The following is a 19,701-nucleotide window of genomic DNA, read 5'->3' as shown; positions in this document are numbered from 1 at the left end:
TTGATGATTAAGGGGTTATTTCGCAAATAAATGAGATGTTATAACTCGTTTAAGGGTTATCCGAGTTTCGTTAGACCCATGACCCGCGAAAATTATTGTTTGATTATGAAAGAGTTTCACAAATAAATAAGATGTTATAACCCATTTAAAAACTATCTGGGTTTGGTAAGACCCATACCCGCGATTTCGGGTAAAATGTATGAGAAGCCTCCATTTAGAAATCAAGCAATCTGGTGGCTCTAGAGAATGGGGGGACAACCTGAGAGCGACACGTAGATTTCATGGTAGGCAATTATATAGATAGTTAGATATATAGGGTTTGGATCAAATACAAATGAAATTAGTGTGCTAAACGTGAGAATCTAGTAGAATCAAGGCCGTCTCGTGGGTAAGCTAAATGAGGCGATGGCTTTAGGCCTCCAGTTTTATAGGGCCTTCATCTTAAATAAGAGTTACGTATTATGAGATTTTGAAAGTAAGAATTAATAACTCATTAATGTGCCACAAGCTAAGAATGATTGTTTCATATCCATTATCACTGCATATCATCCATATTATATAATCCTTGTATGCCCTTTAACGCTATACGCATAAAGAAAAGAAAAAAGGCCTCAACATTTTAGTTAGTTTTAGGCCTCCGAGGACGTTGAGCCGGCCCTGAGTAGAATAATTATATATACAAGTAGAGTTGTTATGTAATTACTCTACGATGTAATTACATAATTACTCTACTTGTATATATAATTACCCTACTTGATTCTCACGTTTAGCACAATAATTTCACTTGTACGTTAAATAAACAATTTTTAAGTTTCCAATCCTTTCATATATTTTATTTTAAAGCACATAAATAAAAAATAAACGTTAAACCTTAAAGATATAAAATTCCTGAGAATAAAATTTTAAGCAACTTACCGGGTCAACTTGTTTACTAAAATGGGTCAACCCGAACGCAACCTGTTCATTAAAAAATGGCTCTAATTTTATTAGGCTATGTGTAGTGGAGGGGCTAGAGATTGGGGCGAATTGCGACATGTGGCGCCTGGTCAGCAAAGAGTAAGCTTTTGTTTTTGGGGTGTAATGGTGTTTAGCCCCTCCTTTTCTGAACATCGGCATGAGGTAGTTGACATACATGTTTAAGTCCGGGTCAGGAAAATGAAACGGATAGTTTAGGTTCGGTTGGTTTTCGGTGTTCGGGATCCATTGCATGTTTACGTTCGGTTGGTTTTGCAAACTATGGTATCGATCGAAAGGAGGGAATAGTTGGTTCGGTTGGTTCTGGTTGTTTCTAGGATTCATTTTTGTATGTTTTTTTGAAGAATTTGGTTAATAATTTGTATAATGGATATGAGGTTGGAGAAGAAGAAGTATATGTGTGCGTGTATATATATATATTGTTTTAATTAATTGTGTATTTTTTAAATTTATGACCGTTCCAACGGTCATTTTAATATCTACATCTAAATTTAATCTAAACTCTCTAATAAAAGAATAAACTATGAGACATGTGTCAATTTCTCAATTATTATTTTCCCGCTCATACCTTATTCCATTCCACGGGTTATTATTATTTACGCCCATTATTATTCTCCAGCAAAAAGTTTTTCACAATTTAGGCTACCGTGTTCAATAATCGATGAACTGCTACCCAAACTAATCCTCATCAGACTAAAGCAAAGATCTATTATGAACCCTAAATCTTATATCGATCTCAATTTACAGGAATTACCAATCACGCAACCGTGAAACAATAAAACCCCTATCAAATCAATCGCATCCATAAATGGATTCAAAACTCCAATATTTATCTTCAATTTCATGCCTAGCACTCTTCAATTGTCCCGTCACAGTATCATTAGCCTATTAATTAAGGTATAGACTCTCTATGTGATTCCAGGCTCCAATCGATCATCCCTACCCGATATTATGGCTATTAGCGTATGTGAGTTATTATTTCATGTTCAGAGTATTAGGAAGTCGATCGGCTACAATTTAATGTTTAGCTCTGTTTTTTTATCTTACATTTTTGCTTGTAACTTTATTTATATGGCTTGGTTTATTTAATTTCATTATTTGTTTAGGTATTTCCTGTTTTTACCACTATCAAAATATCTTGTGTGTTCTTTGTCAAATTATTTATTCGATTTGGATTTATTCATATAGATTTTTGTAAACACTCTAAGGTAATGATCACCGATGCATTAGTACTTCTTGATATTTTAATTGAATATATTTTAGTTGACATGGTAAATGAACTCATATAAATATGATTAAATTTTATTGTTTTTATCCTTCTTTCATTCACAATCGATGGGGGAATATGTGATTAGCAGCCATCCTATTTTCAGGTGATTGAGATTTAACAATGCCATTTAAAACATCATATAACTTTATATTGCTAATAAAATGTTACTTCCCTATAACATTTTATTGCATTTTATAGTATCCATTGAAAACATTAACTTGAAAAACTATGAAGTTTTTTATTTTACTTTTTTATCTTATCTAAACTTTTATTTCTTTTAAGAAATTTATTTTACATATTACTTTCATTTAACATTTGTTTTTTGTATTTTATAGTATCGCTTTAAAATTTTAAATTAAAAATGTAAAGTTTATTATTTTATTTTTATTTTTCTCACTTTTATGTGATTATTGTCCATGATCAAAAAATAGTATTTATTATTATCATTATCGATGCATGATTGTATTTATAAAATAATATATATATATATATATATTGATATTATTAAAATTTATAAAAAAGATATTATATATATTTACAATATTGATACTAAAAAAATCAATCAATAACAATAGTTTAATAATTTCTAATTTGATATATATAATGAAGGCTATTAAGTGAAAAAAAAATGCTGTAAAGACTAATATGTATATAAATAATGTTAAAAGCTAATGATAATTGATTTAATAAGTTTAGAGGTGTACATTCACTAAAATGGTATAGAGGGAGGTACGTTTAGTAGCACCCATATTAAATATCATGTCTTTAATCATTTTTAATTTTGTTTGCCACATGATAGTTTTCTATCGATTGCTAATATACTTTTTTGCGGGGAAAATTCCCAAAATAGTCCCAAACTTTTGTAAATTCTCAAAATAGTCCATGGAAACTTATCTGCAGCGACACATTGGTAATCGTTACGTGAGATTTGAGTAGCCGGTCACAATTTGACACGTGTAAAGGTAACGTAAAAGTTACAAAGAAATATGTCTTCAGCTATAGTTTTCAAGCCAAAATCATCTTCTTAGAAACCATGGTTTTTGAATGAAATTTATCGGTCCCATGAGTTTTCAAAAAAGATGAAATTCGTTTTTTTTTTAAATTCATCTCCTCCGACGCATTTTATGTGAATTTCGTCTCCTATGTAAAATTTCAAAAAGTTGCAAAAAAAAGATACTTTTGCGGTGAACCTAGTCTTGTCCGATGATTTTCAAAAAATTTAAAACAACCGATAAATTTACTAAAAATTTCAAAAAAAATTTAAAAAAACGATAATTTACCTCTGAATTTTATCTCCTCCGTTGATATTCATTAAAGTTTTATAAATCTGAATAATGCGAATTTTAGCCTTATTATTTTATTTTTTCTCTTATATGTTCTCTCATTTCAACAAAAATCTCTTGTAAAACAATGAAATTTAAGAGAGGTGATAGGATTGAAGTTGTTGATATGGGTTCTAGGTTCGTCGGTTCGTTTTATGATGGCAACATAGTGTCACAAGTTGGGAAGAAGACCCTACATCGTTCAGTTCTGTACCGTGCTTGAAGATGATTAGTTCGGGTTTCTTAGAGAGTTTGTGACGGCCGATAAAATAAGGCCAAAGACTGCTGATGTTGTTGTTAGTGACTTTGTTCTCGGCCAGAAGTTGGATATATTTGCAAACGATGGCTGATGGGTTGGTCTATTGCTTGCAAAATCGGGGAAACTGAGTATTTGGTCCATTTTGACAGCACCAATCAGGATATCATCTACCTGTTTGCTAACATCCGTGTTCATCAAGATTGGGATGCTGCTAATGATGTTTGGGTGCATACCCGTAACTGAAAAATGTTTGTTGAACTTTATGTTGTTTTGATGCATGTTATGTTGTAGTTACAATGGTTTGTGTAATGTTTTAACAACCTTTTATGTAATGTTTTAAACTTCGTGTTCTTTAAATATTATGTTATGTTTTTATAATTTAATTTGTGTTGGGTGTGTAACTAACTATTAAGTGTTAGTAAATCAGTATTATCCTAAGAAAACAACAAACAGAATGTAACTTGATTGAACCACATTTTTACATGAAAGCAAATGAAAAATACAATTCCACATTTTCCATTAGTTGATTTCCATGTAATCAACACCCTTCTGGTCTTCTTCTTTAACTTTCTTCGGATCCAATGTTGTTTTGTTTCCAGCCTGTTTGTTATTGATCTTCAAGCCCCTAAATGCTTCCTCCCAAGCTACATCGATGTCAAAATCATCACCATCCCATACGACAAAGGGATCATCTTGAGTTTCAGTGTTTTGGCGAGGTTGCAAAACATTTTTTTCTTCGACATGCATTTCATCGAAAACGTGTATGAAGGTTTCAATGTCGTCAAACTTATCAAGATCAGGGAGGCGTGTATCCAGATTGTTGCAAATTGGTTTTGCCATTTTAGTGAGAAATGGCAAATGATGGTTACTTTGCAAAAGTGGAAATTTAAATTTAAAATATAAGACAACTTTGGAATAAATATTGGCTGGGTTTTTGAATCCTATAAATTTTGTTATAAATTAAACGATGAGCCAAAGTTGGTCCATTTCGTGACATTTAGGCCCAAACTAATTTCGCCAATATGTTTTAACGCAAATCTGTCTGCTCCGATGAGTTTGTTTCAAAATCCAACGGGATTATGACAACACACCTTTTTATGTCCATGTGTCTCAGGAAACCCTCACCCACCATGTTTCTTCATCTTCTTCTTGTCTTTCCACCGATTCATCTTCATCAAAAACCTCCCATGCTTTTTTGTTGAAACCGATTGTCGGACCACCAGGTAATTGTTACATATTAATGCCGACAAGAAAGCATATCCCCATGGAGGACCCTGTGGTGGAGCCTTCCGAGGTTGATACTAAACCACAATAAAAAAACAATGACGATGTTGAAAAAACCATTCAACATGACGAAGCCATTCAACATGACGACCAAGAGCCTGAGAAAAATGATGCCAAAGCAGCGAGTAAGCAGCAAAAAGAGGTATGATAAAGAGATATACCCTAATATTTGGTTGAAACGTTTTCTTTAAAACCCTAATTTTGAAACCCTAACACCAAACTTTGGTAATGTAGAAAAAGTCCCCTCAAACAAGAATAGTTTGGAGTGATTTGAAGTTGAGTTTATTTGTACTTGGGTGTTCTACCACTATCAAAGATCTTTGGATAGAACAATGTTTTAGAGACTGGACTAATGTGAAGGCCAATAAGCCTAATTGCCCGCTATTGCATGCAATTTTACTATGGGAATCACCTTATACATATGATCCTGGGTATGATGGTATTTATTATGACATGGTTGGTTTGAATATTGTTCGTTTTGGTCTGAAAGAGTTTGCATGCATCACCGGTTTGACATTTGGTGAAAATGTTCCTCGTTTTGGTAATGGTCAAGTAGAGTTTTTTAAAAGAATTGGACATCGTAGGAAGAAGATACAGGTTGGGATATTGAGGAACATATTAATTAATAACACAAAGATGCAACCGATTGATGTTGTTCGTTGTTGTTTGCTTCTAATGCTTTATTCCATATTTTTTGGCATAGGAAAAGACAAATATGTTGACAATGAGTATGTTGACCTGGTAGAAAATTTAGAAGCCTGGAATTCTTATCATTGGGGTGTTCCAATTTGGGGTAGGTTACAAAAAGGTTTACACAATTGGTTGGCGAAAAGAAATACTTCGAAATCGGCTGAAGCATTATCATATTCTGTAGTCGGATTTCTATGGGCGTTTTAAGGTAAGTTTTTAGGTTTTTAAAAAGTTGTTTGTCAAACTCGTAGTTTTGGAATGTTTGTTTATTTGTTTTATGAATTCTAGATGTGGATCTTTGAGGTTCTGCCGTATATCTTAGTATGTGGTTGCGAGTACACCCCAAGAATTCCCAGATGCTTAGGGTGGACGCAAGCTCATTCATTTCAAGGTGTCACAGTTGCAAAAATTCTTGACAACTCAATGAAGGTTTGAAATTTTGTTCTTTATTAATCACATAATTTGTATATAATTCAGTGAATACGAACTAATGTTATGTTAATTCCATTTAAGGATCCATTCATGCCGAAATGGATGACGTTTATAGAACCCGAGATAAATCATTTCAAAGGGTCGTTTGAGTACATAAATAAAATGGCGCAAAACAGACAACTCATCAGACCACCGATCCCACTACCATGGCTTCAACCTGCAACCAATGAAAGTGGACACGTGGAGCATATAATCAGCGTTGAAATCAAACCATCCAACAACCCATCAGACAACCAATCCCACAACCCATCAGACAACCAATCCCACATCCAATTTGGATTCGTCGGTAACCAAACTGTAGGTCAACAAAATGTCAATTTGTGTCAAGTTAACCAAACTGTTGGTCAACAAAATGCCAATTTTTGTCCACTTGACCAAACCCTCGACCAACAAAAAGTCACTGGTCTATGTCAAATTAACCAAAACGTCGGTAAAGTTAATGACTCGAGTTATTCCGAACACCAAACCTTGTTTCCTAGTGATAATTTTAATTTGAACCAAAGCGGATGGCCGGTTGATCAGTTACTGCTCGAAGGCGATATGGCTGCTCATAATAATGGCCAACAAGGTTCTGGTTCCAACCCACCTGAGAACCAGAGGTCTAAAGACTTTGTCAGTAGCATGCTTGAAGGACCTCAGATGAATGTGTTTAGCGACCAGCTAGACACCTTATTAAAAGGCAGCATAACCATGACAAACAAGCTCAAGCAAATCACCAACAATATGAGGTTTTGTCGTTAGCTAATTTATACATTAATGCATGCAATTTTAGTGTTGTATTTAGTCTAACATAGCCCTATTTTCATTTACTCTAAAGTTGCTTATTAACATTTCGAAGAATCAACTCGAGATCATCACTGCTCTGAATGTAAGTAGTCACGTTTTTTTGTGTTTAAATAATGTAAACATGGCATCTTATATTTTGTTATTATCAAAGAAAATAAACTCGAAACCGAAAAGGACACGTGATTCTGTTGTTGACGTAGCTGACAAAGTGGAGGATGTTGAGGTATTTTGACCTAATGTTTAGTGTACATTATTATTATTATTATTATTATTATTATTATTATTATTATTATTATTATTATTATTATTATTATTATTATTATTATTTAAATGTAAACACTTTATCCTTTTATTGTAGTCTGCTTCTGAATTAGGGGTTACCGACTTGGATGTTCAATGTTGAAGTCCTATAGTCGGTGATACTGCTTTGCAAGTAACCCCACTGGTAAGCAACCGACCTCCTATAATAGTGTTCATCATATTTGTAACCTTGTAGTGTTACTAATTCTTCATACTGTTTTGTTGGCAGCCTGTAGAGGAGGGAAAAAGAAAAGAATACGCAAGATGTCCCGGGAATTACTGTCACAGTACGCACCCATTAGAAGTGGATTGAAGAAAAGGATCAAAGTTAAGCGAAAGGATAATGAGTTTTCAGACGATCTTATCAAAGAATTTGTGAGGAAAAAGGATTTCTTCATTTACACGTCCATTGAATCAAGCACAACCCTGAACTTTGACTTCTGGGGGAGGCTGATTGGGACAAAGTATGGCTGATGGTTGGATACAATGGTAAGTAACTGTAGACAACATTCAAATTATATTATATATTTGTAATTGTATACTTTGACCAATTCATTTATAATGTTCCACAACATTTAAAGATGTAGATTTACATGTTGCTACTAGAAAGAGTCCCAGGATCAGATTGGACAATACTGCCACCAGAATGGTTACTTGGGTTAACAAAGTACCATCGTATGCAATCAATTGTTGTGGATGGAACAATGCACCCATTTCCCACCTTAGAAGGTGTTGGCAAAGTAAGAAAAATGTTTATTTTGCGTTAAAATTCATAAGCAGATTTTAAACATGCATGTTACCTTTGAGTTGATAATTTTTTAAATTTTTTATGACAGTTTTACATCCCTATCAATGTCCCGTAGAATTATTGGATAGTTGTTTGTATTGACATGATTGCTTGGTCAACGACTGTATACGATAGGTACGGATCCTTGTCGATGTTTAAATTACCTATTAATTTTTTTTTGCTAACACCGTACGACTTATGGGTTGCTTTCATTGGTTCACAGTCTCCCCGGATACGTTGCGAAGGAAGTAGAAGAACGCTGTCAGTTTCTGGACGTATATTTTGCAACTTGGATTGCACTCCATGGATACAAAATGGGAAAAATATTTAGGGTACCGCCTTTTAAGAGGGTCATTCCAGAGCTCTTACCTCGTTAAGCTCCGCCTTTAGGCGATTGTGGTGTCTGGACGTGCTTGTTTCTTGATCGTTTAACAAAAGGTGAGGACGTATATCAAAAGGATGAACATACCCCTAAGGTTGCGGCTGAAGTGGCAATGGAATTTCGTTGGAAGTTTGCCCACATGTTGTTTGAAAACAAGGTCATGGAACATCAAGGCCGGAAAATACCGGTGTTTGATGACTCGACGAATCTACGGTGCTGAAGTTGGGTTGTTTTGTGTCTTAAAATAACAATATATTATGTTATGTGGTGTTTGTAAACAATATATTATGTTATGTAGTGTTTGTGGAAAGTAGATGGGTATATCCCATGATTTTGTGTATCACGATAATCACCGGATTTTCCATATATGAAATGTCTTTCCATTGTATCCATTATTTATTACCATTTATTGTTGTATGAATAATCCGGTACATGACCACATTGAATTGCTTTGTTCTTACTTTTTACCAAAGGCATGCAATTGCATGCATGCATGCATTCAAGCATACCACCTACCTAGAAAACTACAACAACCATGCATGCAAACTAAACCTAAAAACAAAGAAAACCAACCTTCCATACATATTAAATACATATTAACATTACAATAGTTTATCGAATACAAAATGATACGGCAAAAAAACCACATAACATGTTAACCGTTTAACATGTTAACAACCAAAAAAACCGACACTTAACATGTTTGTGTGCGGGAACCACTAGTTGATCAAACTTGTTCAAATCAACAGTCATTGGTTGAGATTTTGATGCAGCGGCTACTTCATAATTGGTAACATTATTTGTGTGCGGGAACTTCCTGGAAAGGTTCTCCTGAGATTTAAGTGGTTGTTTACACTTACCGGTTTTGTGACCACTTGCATGACATCGTGTACAAAAGCTAGGACCTGTTTACTCTCCACGAGACGGAATACATTTATTCTCATGTGGTCGACCGGCTTGCCTTTTCACCATATGGGGGGGAGTAAAGGTACATGATTCTCCGGCACCACCCATTCAGATTCATTAGATACGGGATTTATTGGTTCCAAATATGTAGATACAAGGAACTCTCTTGTATAGTAATCCATTGCCCAGCAACTGCATTCCGTCTGCTTGTTGAATTTGCAAGCAACTATTACATGCCCACATGGTAACCCGGACACTTGCCATTTGCGACAATCACATTTTCAATTCAATAAATCAACCACGCATCGTGCGCCACCATCGTCAACATTATAATGGTATTCGTCTATGCTCGTAACCATCCACGCTCGACTTTTTCTCATTTTTTTCTTGTTCTACTTTCAGCCCATGTTGAGAGTAAATGACCCATTTTATGTGAATAAGTATGTTTGTAAAGTACTCATGAATAATTTTGTAATATAAACACAAACTTTACTTACCTGCATCTTTTCGCCTTTCAAAGAACCATCTTCTTTGAAGTTCCACAAAGTAATCCATCAGTTTTGTAATAGGATATTTTCTTTCGTGCAAAGACAAAGCGTTTATAGATTCCGCACTTTTGAGGTCATTGTGTTATAACGCCGAACGGGACAGTGGGATCTAGCCCACTTTCCAAAACCAATCGTCGTAAGGGTATCCTTGACAGACGGCTGTTTCAAACAAAGTAAGTTAAAATTGCGCTTAAAGTCGGATCTCCTATACGCTTTACATGTTGCCCAATATAAGCATTGTTGACATTTTCCCTTTAACCAGAGATTAACCATCAAATGTCTACAACAAAAACCTTGATAGGCAATGGGAAATGCCGTCATTATGCATAACTCAATGGATTTTGCTCGATAAAAAATTATTGCAAGGTTGGGATGGTCACCTAAACACTCTTTAAGTTTGGTTAGAAATCACGTCCACGATTCACCACTTTCACTCTTACCTACACCAAATGCAATCGGGAATATTTGGTTGTTATCGTCCATACCGACTGCCAAAAACATTGTCCCTTTGAAACTCCCTTTCAAGTGTACTTTGTCGATCATAATCACGGGGTGCAAACACCTAACAAAACTTCTTATCTAAAATGAAAAGTAACCAATTTACATATGTTAAACAAAACAAGACTTAACCAGCGAGAATCGTAAAACTTATACTAAAGACTTCCAGCAGCACCAACGGCAACAAATGACATCTCAATACGGTTTGACTCGTCTCGGAGGATATGAGTCCAAGTACCTGGATTGGCAATTTCTACATTGTGACAATAAACTGGAAGTCTCGCAAATGACTTGTCGGAGGTACCTAAAAGCATAGACTTGGCATAAACTTCACCTCTCCAAGCTTGTTTGTATGACAAATCAACCATGAATCTTATTATATTTAAAATGTTAACAATATCTTTCCCTTTAATGTTGCGTGATCTGTCCGTAACCAAGTCCTTAATGCAATTTGCAACTACCCTTTTATTACCATTGCGATGGTTAGGATGAAATTTAGTTTGGGAACATATATGGAGCTCACTAAAAAAAGTTACGTAAAATGCATCAGTTGCTTTGACGTTACGTGACCGCAAACTCCATCGACACCCTTCTGACTTACATTGCACTTGTAATCGATGTTTATTAGATTGGGAAGTGATGAACTCAAACCCATCCGTTATTGGCATCATTCATAACTCAAGTAACAACTTTTCTTTGTTCGTAAACAACTTGCTTAAAATAGGATGTGAAGACAAGGACCTTTCTTTACGTTTCTTTCCTTTATTTGAGTTAGAAGGACTACCTTCTTCAAGTACGGGTAGACCCACATTTAAATCAATAAGTTCTCGACATTCTGAAGACACACTAAAATCATTAGATGATGTATTCAAATATGGTATACTTTCTATCAAGGGGGAATTCAGATCAAGGATAGTTTCCTTTTTCGGCATAGAACCCTCACCATATGCTTCGACCACATAGACAAACACAATTTCAGAAATGTTGCTTTTCAAAATCCATTTTAAAAAGATGGACATGTCATACTCGTCTACTATGTCAACGGGATACACGTACGATGAGAACTTATACGATAGTCGGGATATATGACATACCTTAAACCGATCTTGAATTATATCTATCAGCTCACTTTAGGTAACGTTTGACGACAGACTTAAACCACCCCGTTTACAATTTTTTGGAACGTACTCAAAACTTCCGTTAACGTCTTTCCAGTTACCACCTTAACAAACTACAACATTATCAAATTCCATGAAATCAACACATGGTATAACTAATTTTAAAGGATACAACTTCTGGTCAAATCTGTCTTTGACAACAAATTTATGAAAAATTTCGTCGGATAGTACAAACACATTGTAACCTGGGTCATCCAAACTAGTTTCTCATAAAACTTATTGACATAGATAATTTATTACGAAACACAACGCTAACCATAGATTTAAATTAAAGTGCATCGGATACAATATTTTTCAAATAAAACTCATCGGATCTGACAACGTGGGCCCAATCATGCCGGAAAAGATGTTTTTATACAAAAAATCATCGGATCCAATATATTTGTAAGAAAACTCATCAGATTTTACAACGTGAGCCCAATTATCACGAAAAAGATAAGTTTCGTATTAAAACCAACGAAAAATATGTGTTTCATATTAAAACTCATCCGATCTGACAACTCTCATTCAATGCAAAAAAAAAAGATGAGTTTCATTTAAAAACCATCGAATACGATTAATTTGTAACAAAATTCATCTTTTTCTGACAACTATTTTTTTATGCAAAAATTGATAACTTTCATCTAAAAATCATTGAATTGAAATAATTTGTAACAAAATCCTTCTTTTCTGACAACTCTTCTTTTTATGCCAAAAAAGATGAAATTCATCTGAAATGCATCAGAGACAATGAATTTCAAAAAAGCGAGGAAAACGATGAATTATGAAAACTCACTGGACCGATAAATTTCATTCGAAAATCATGGTTTCTGAGAAGATATTTTGGCTTGAAAACTATCGTCGAAGACAGATTTCGTTGTAATTTTCACGTTACCTTTACACGTGTCAAATTGTGACTAGCTACTCAAATCTCACGTCACGATTACCAATGTGTCGCTGCAGATAAGTTTTCATAGACTATTTTAGGAATTTTCAAAAGTTTTAAACTATTTTGGGAATCTCTCTTCTAGTTTGGACAATTTTAGGAATTTTCCTCTTTTCTGACACATCAAAATACCTCTCGCATATTAAAATTAAAATATCAAAATTAAAATATACTTAAATTCAAATATTATAATTAAGCCACAACTAAATTTAAGTATCATAATTAAATTTGAATTTCAAAACTAAAACATTATATTTTCTTGATCGATAAATGACACTCTTTTATGTGGTTTCTCATTAACAAACTAAGTAGTCCGGTTTAAAATAAAACGAGTAATCCTTTTACGTATCATACCCCTTTTCCCATGGTCATCCAGTTCGAATTTTTATTTTTTTATTGTTAATTTAATTTGTTACTTTAGTTTATTTTTATTTTCAATTTAAATCACTATTTTTTTAACATATTGTATAAAATTTAAATAATATTCGATATAAAAAAATTGTTTTTGTTTTGTTGGGTTGTGAATGAGAATGAAAATTTGAATTTGGTTGGATTGTATAGGTGGGAGAGGGATATATTAGTTTTTCTAATAAAAATGTTGGGTTAGGTTGGGTTGTTAACGAGCTCATGTGTTGGGCTAATAAGTCGAAACACAAAGCCTTTTTCTTGAAGATTGATTTTGAGAAAGCCTACAATAATATTAACTAGAAATTTTTGCTTTCACTAATGGAGCATATGAGCTTTCCGGAAAGGTGGTGTAGATGGATCTCGAGCATTCTTAATTCGGCGAGGTTGTCGGTTCTTGTTAATGGTTCTCCTACTTTTGAGTTTCAATGTTTCGAAGGAATGAGACAAGGAGATCCAATCTCCCCATTTTTATTCTTGATCGTGATGGAGGCGCTTTCAAGTATGATAAACAAAGCGGTGGAGGATGGGATCATCGTTGGTTTTAGGACTCCAAACCAAGGCCCTCTGGTGTCCCATTTGCTATATGCCGATGACGCGATGATAGTTGGGGAATGGTCAAAGGTTAATGTGGAAAATGTTGCGAGACTTCTCACGTGTTTTAATATATGTTATGGTTTAAAAGTAAACTTGAAGAAATCTGTTATGTTTGTCTACAATGTGTCAGATGGGGATGTTAGCTTGATGGCAGGGGTCATAGGATGTAAGAGTTGCAAAATGCCATTTTTACACCTTGGTATTTTAGTGGAGCGAACATAAACAAGATAAATAATTGGAATGGGATTGTTGAAGTTTTTGAAAAAAGATTGGCAACTTGGAAAACTAATTCCTTCTCTATAGGTGGAAGGGTGGTGTTGATTAAATCGGTTCTCGAAAGTTTACCGGTTTACTACTTTTCCTTATTCAAGGTTCCGAGTAAAGTGGTGGAGAATTTAGAAAGGATTATGAAACGGTTCTTATGGGGTGGCCCGAACAATACAAAAAAGATAAATTGGGTGGCTTGGGAGAGGGTGACAACTCCAAAAGAAGAGGTGGGCTCGGTATCTCGCGTTTAAGAGATATAAATTAATTCTTTATTGGCTAAATGGTGTTGGAGGTTTAATACTGAAGGTGACAGCCTTTGGAAACAAATTATATTTGCAGTCCACTCACATGGCTCAGGATGGAAAACAATACCTTTTAGAAGCAGTTATAGGAATGTTTGGAAGAACATAGCAAAAGTGGTGAACATTCTAAAGTTTGAAGGAAATAAAATAAGAGATTTAATAAAAGAAACTTTAGGAGATGGAAAAAGGCTTTGTTTTTGGACATATATATTGGTTGGGAATTCAAGCTTAAAGGATGTTTTCCCAACCTTTATAAACTAGAGAAAAACAACTTCTGCAAGGTGAGTGACCGGTTTTGGTGGAACGAGTGAACCTTCAGTTGGGCTTGGGATTGGTCAAGAAATCCTAACTCAGAGTAAGAAAGAGAGGAATGGGAGAAATGTTTTCACTTATTATGTGCTGCATATTGGAAGGGGGTGTAGATGGTTGGGGTGGATGGGGAACCAAGAGGAGGATTTTTCAGTGGGTTAAGTCCAGAAGTTGCTAAGAAAAAACAAAGATTTTAGCCTCAGTTACATCATGAGATGGAGCAAGTGGGTTCTGGCTAAGTGTAATATACATGCTTGGAGAGCGGAGATGAATATAATTTTGACGACGACGGCGCTCGAAAGAAGAAACATTCCAATGGAAGATATCTGATGCCCTCTATGCGATTCAGGACGTGAGTCGGCTGATCATATCACTACAGGCTGTATTGTGGCGGCGGTGGTGTGGGAGCACATAAGTCATTGGTGTAAAGTTCCTTCAATATTCAGGTTCTCGGTTAGAGACTTGTTAGACATTCATAAGTCTGTTGATTTAGGCAAAATTGAGAAGGAAGTTTTTCATAGGATCGTTATTATTACTTGTTGGAATATTTGGAATGCGAGAAATGAAAAGGTCTTTGAAGGCAAACATGTCAAAATCGAAGAGATTATAGGGGAAATAAAGTCGAAGGGGTTTCTTTGGTATAAGTATAGAACAAAAAATAGGCATACAGATTGGACGAATTGATGTAAATTTTTGTTAATGTAATTTTCCTCGTTGTTGGTAGCTTCTCTCCGAGTGTGGAGGAAGTGGTTTTCGGTGTTTGTGGGCTGTTTATAAAAGTTTACCGTTCAAAAAAAAAGGTTGGAATGTAAATGAGAGTGGTCTAAAGTACTTTAGTAAAGTTAGATTTTGTTAGTGTGTAAGTCATAAATTACAAATTTGTAACTTATAACTTAAATAAGTCATAGAGTGATAAAATAAGGAATCCCATACACACCCTACACTCAATGTTTTATTATTCTGACAAGTACATAACATGCATTAGACCAAATATACAACTATGATTACTCTGGAATCCATCTCATTATACATCCTAGAAGAATATCACATGATACATGAGAATCTCAAATGATTCTTGTGAGATCCCTTTCATTAATTTATTAAATTTTAAAAACTTTGATTTTTTTTTATTATTATATGATTAAAGAAGGCAAAGTCCAAAAAAAATAAAATAAAACAACTAGTGTTGAGTGATGGAGTGTATGTATTGTATGTATGTTTGGAATTGGAGATCTAAGTTTCTACTGTGAAAGAAATCGGTCTTGATTTGGGGGTTTCTTTTTTTATTTCAATCTGAATTGTTTGATGCTGATCTGTTTATTTGTTCGGTGTGTTCTAATTTCGTGAAACTGATGATTTTTTAATACTGGTGAATGTTTATTTATTATTCAAATAATATGTGAATTTTGAATCTGTAAAGCTAATTTGGTGACAGATTGATGAAAGGTGAATTTTCTTTTCCTTTTTGAACAAAAGTAGGTTATGATTATGGTGTGGATAATACTGTTATGCCTTCATGTATATAGTCATGAGATACATGCATTTGTGGTTGTGTATCGGGTTTTACTCCTATAAACCCCAAGTATTTTTATTCTATACGTGAATAGCAATGTATACATGTGAATCTATATTAGTTTTAAGTCGTAAACGTTCTGATACACGAGTAAAAGTAAATATCTCATGGCTAAATGAGTGACATGCCCAAGAAAATGATTATTGCTGTCATTTTCTCTGATTATTTACTATCCTAAACAATAGATACTAAGAGACAAGTAGTAAACAACACTTGGTACTTGTAGTTAAAGCGTGAACTTGTGTATGAAATAATTTTGTTGTGCACAAATCATCGTCAGGCTCTCAAAATAGTTTACCTTTACCCCTTAAATCTTTGGTTAGATACATGATTCTTTTTGTGTTATTTTCTGCCTCCCTTTAAAAAGAAGTGTTTAGACTGTGAATGAGTCGTCTAACACCTTTAATTGTTGATTGAAATCTTTAGGTTTCAAGATGGTTTCACAAGAATTTACAGTGGATTTAGATAAGCCCCTTGTCTTCCAGGTGACTTTTACTGTAATTATTTCATTGTGTCGATCCGATCCATATATTGCTTTTATTTATATATGTTAAAAGGGTATCTTATATTTTTAACAAACAGTCAAAACTGGCATCTTGATTTGTTTTTTAATTGTGAAAATTTTTGCATCTACAGGTTGGTCATCTTGGAGAGGCTTATCAAGAATGGGTTCACCAACCTATTGTTAGCAAGGAAGGCCCTCAGTTTTTTAAAAGCGACTTCTGGGAGGTACTTATTCTTTCTCTATCCTGTGTTAAACCTGTCAATTTAACCATAGCATGTATGAAACGTCATTGCTAAATACGTAGTGCATTCCAACATAAATGCAAAGTCTATTTTGACATGCAATTCATGAATATCAGTCAGGGACGTATCCGAGGGGCCCACTGAACTTCTACCAGTTATTAAGTTCCTTTTTATAAGTAGGACACTAGTAGTAGGGATATCTATGGTTCAGTATGAATTTGCCCAAATGTAGAGTTTTTGTGCCTCTGCTCCTGATATTTTATAAATATATAAAATATCCCAAAGTAATGACAAAATAGAATAAACTTAGTGTTCCAGGCTCAACGTTATCTATGTTTTGTAGTTATTACACATGGGTAAACAACACATGTGACAAAGTGGACCCAAGCACATCACAAGTCGGGTTGGGGCGTTCCCAAAACACTTTATGTTCATTTGTTGAATTTTTTTAGAAATTATTATTTCTTGAATAAGATTTACAAAAAATATTTTATTGCAATAGTGATCTAATCTTTTGAATAAACAGATTTGAGAAGTTGTATGCACTAAAATAAACCTGTTATAAAATTAAAATGTTCGACTTGTTTTTTTCTACTTACTTGGCTTGTTATAAGATTAGAATGTTGCATATTTAAGACGCCCACAAAAGAAATTGCTGCATATATATTTTATACAATGGAATTATGGAATTATTACAAGTACAGATACTGATTTATTCTTATATGTTACAGTTTCTTACCCTCAACCGTTGGTATTCAATTCCAATCATTTGGCTGCCTGTTGTGTGTTGGTTTACCGCCAAGGCATTCAAGATGGGCCAGATGCCACCAAAGATAGCATTAATACTTGTTTTTGGTATTTTTATTTGGTCACTCATGGAATACACTCTGCACCGCTTTCTTTTTCACATTAAAACCAAGAGCTATTGGTGCGTTATAAATTTATTATCATTTTGTGTTTTTTTGTGCACTGCGTCGTATCTACATGGCTGCAGTTACTATTTTTGTAATTGTTTATTTAATTATGTTATATTTTTAGGGGGAACACACTTCATTATCTTCTTCATGGCTGTCATCACAAGCATCCTCAGGATGGATTACGCCTCGTGTTCCCTCCTACTGCAACCGCCATTCTCTTGGTGCCGGTATGTTATAATTCAAGAATGTCATTCACTCATTCTATTAATCTTTATTTATAAACATTTCCCTGGCATTGTTCTTTATCTAAAAAATGTCGTTTTTGGTTGTTTAAGTATTAGTTTTTTAATAATTGGAATTTGTCTTTTGGTGTTGGTGTGTTATAATTCAATAATGCCAATTTTCATCTATTTTTTATAGAAAAATCTGGGCACTGCCCTTTATCTATAGAAAAAAAAGTGTCATTTTTGGTTGTATTAAGTTTTAAATAAATGGAATCTGTCATATGATTGTTACCACTTCAAACGACAAATCACGTCCAAACACTATCTTCTATAGTCCGGTTATTACAATTGGTTGTCTGATTTTGATTATTCGAATTCACATAATCACTATCAAAACATGAATATGATCATCATGTGTATTTTAATGATTACTTGTGACAAAAGAGGTAATTAAATTTCATGATTGGCAGTTATGGAAGATTCTAAACCTGATATCGACCCCTACCGTTGCTCCTGCTTTGTTTGCTGGTATTTTACTGGGTTATGTGATGTATGATTGCACCCATTATTACCTGCATAATGGTCAGCCAAGAAATGAAGTCTCAAAAAGTTTAAAGGTAAATCTAATTACTTCCTCTTATTATAAAATTGCAATAATTTCTTATTTGAAATGTTTATGGCTTTTTTTTTTTTTTTTTTTGCAATAATTCCTTATTTGAAATGTTTATGGCTTTTTTTAATTGCAATAATTTCTTATTTGAAATGTTTATGCCTTTTTTTAACTATTGTTGAGCTAAATATGATCTATTTATTCATTTACATTTATTACAAAGTTTTTGTGTACTTTTTTAACCCAAAGGTCTAGTTAGCATGGTATTGGTGGGATCCATGAGCTTTCTTGCGACGGGTTCTCACGATTATCAAAAACAAATGTGAACCGTCTTTTTAATCATAGATAAAAATACAAGTTGCATAACATTTAGGGGTGTAAATGAGCCCGTGATTGATTTATTTGGGTTTAGGCAACTCTTTTTGAATTTTAGTAATGATGAATCGGTTTTAATACAGAAATATCACTTAAATCATCATTTCCGAATTCAAATGAAAGGATTTGGCATAACATCATCTCTCTGGGACAGTGTGTTTGGGACATTGCCTCAAACCAAATCACATGAGAAAGAAAAAGAAAGGAAGCAGTGATCAATCAAATCAAATCAAGACTTGATTGTGTGTTTGTTAGGAGGTTCTATCATCTATTAGCAGCAGCATGTTAGCAATTGTTTTGAGAATGTGTGGTGAGATTGTATTTTAGCTTCATATTTATATTCCATTTCTCATCAGGCTTGCATGGTTTCAGTTTCTGAAGAGGTAGGTCCCAGCAGAACCCAGTTGGTCCCGCAAGACTCACCTTAAACAGGGACGTCTGCGCAAAGACCATCTGCTCCCGCAGGACCCACCATGCTCATAGAACCTTACGCGCAGTACGCAAGCTGTACACGCAGGGAAAGCCTCCCAATGGTGAAGTACCCCGCCTGTTCCCGCAGTTGCGGATACAAGCCATCAGGGAAGGCTACCCGCGGACAGCAGGGCTACACGCACAAGACAATAGATACTTCAGTAGTCACATGAAGGAATGAGCAAGGCGGGAACAATCCCGCCTAAATGAGCCAGTCTGTACGATTCTGAAAGATCTTCTGTACTATACCTACCAAGGTATGGATAGGACAGACGATCTGACCAGAACAACCCATGAGCCAA

General features: G+C 34.4%; 1 protein-coding gene across 1 annotated transcript; it reads left to right on the top strand.

Annotated features, from left to right (window-relative positions):
* The first annotated feature begins 16,474 nt into the window (after nt 1-16,474).
* On the top strand, nt 16,475-19,303 carry LOC143621658 (dihydroceramide fatty acyl 2-hydroxylase FAH2-like). Its single transcript, XM_077093015.1, has 6 exons — nt 16,475-16,540; nt 16,692-16,784; nt 17,534-17,730; nt 17,841-17,946; nt 18,414-18,560; nt 19,012-19,303. The coding sequence occupies exons 1-6, from the start codon at nt 16,490-16,492 to the stop codon at nt 19,141-19,143; spliced, it is 726 nt and encodes a 241-aa protein (XP_076949130.1). The 5' UTR covers nt 16,475-16,489; the 3' UTR covers nt 19,144-19,303.
* The last annotated feature ends 398 nt before the right edge of the window (nt 19,304-19,701 follow it).

This window comes from Bidens hawaiensis, unplaced genomic scaffold (assembly GCF_021521415.1).
Source record: "Bidens hawaiensis isolate Kalapana, Puna unplaced genomic scaffold, B.hawaiensis_p1.1 tig00000326_1, whole genome shotgun sequence".
Classification (NCBI taxonomy): domain Eukaryota; kingdom Viridiplantae; phylum Streptophyta; class Magnoliopsida; order Asterales; family Asteraceae; genus Bidens; species Bidens hawaiensis.
This window is presented reverse-complemented; position numbering and strand designations above follow the sequence as displayed.

Excerpts from the sequence above, each read along its gene's own strand:
- LOC143621658 (XM_077093015.1), top strand. The coding sequence starts at position 16,490 with ATGGTTTCACAAGAATTTACAGTGGATTTAGATAAGCCCCTTGTCTTC. Across the intron at positions 16,785-17,533 it reads TTAAAAGCGACTTCTGGGAG|TTTCTTACCCTCAACCGTTG; the intron begins GTACTTATTCTT and ends TATATGTTACAG. Across the intron at positions 18,561-19,011 it reads AAGTCTCAAAAAGTTTAAAG|AAATATCACTTAAATCATCA; the intron begins GTAAATCTAATT and ends GTTTTAATACAG.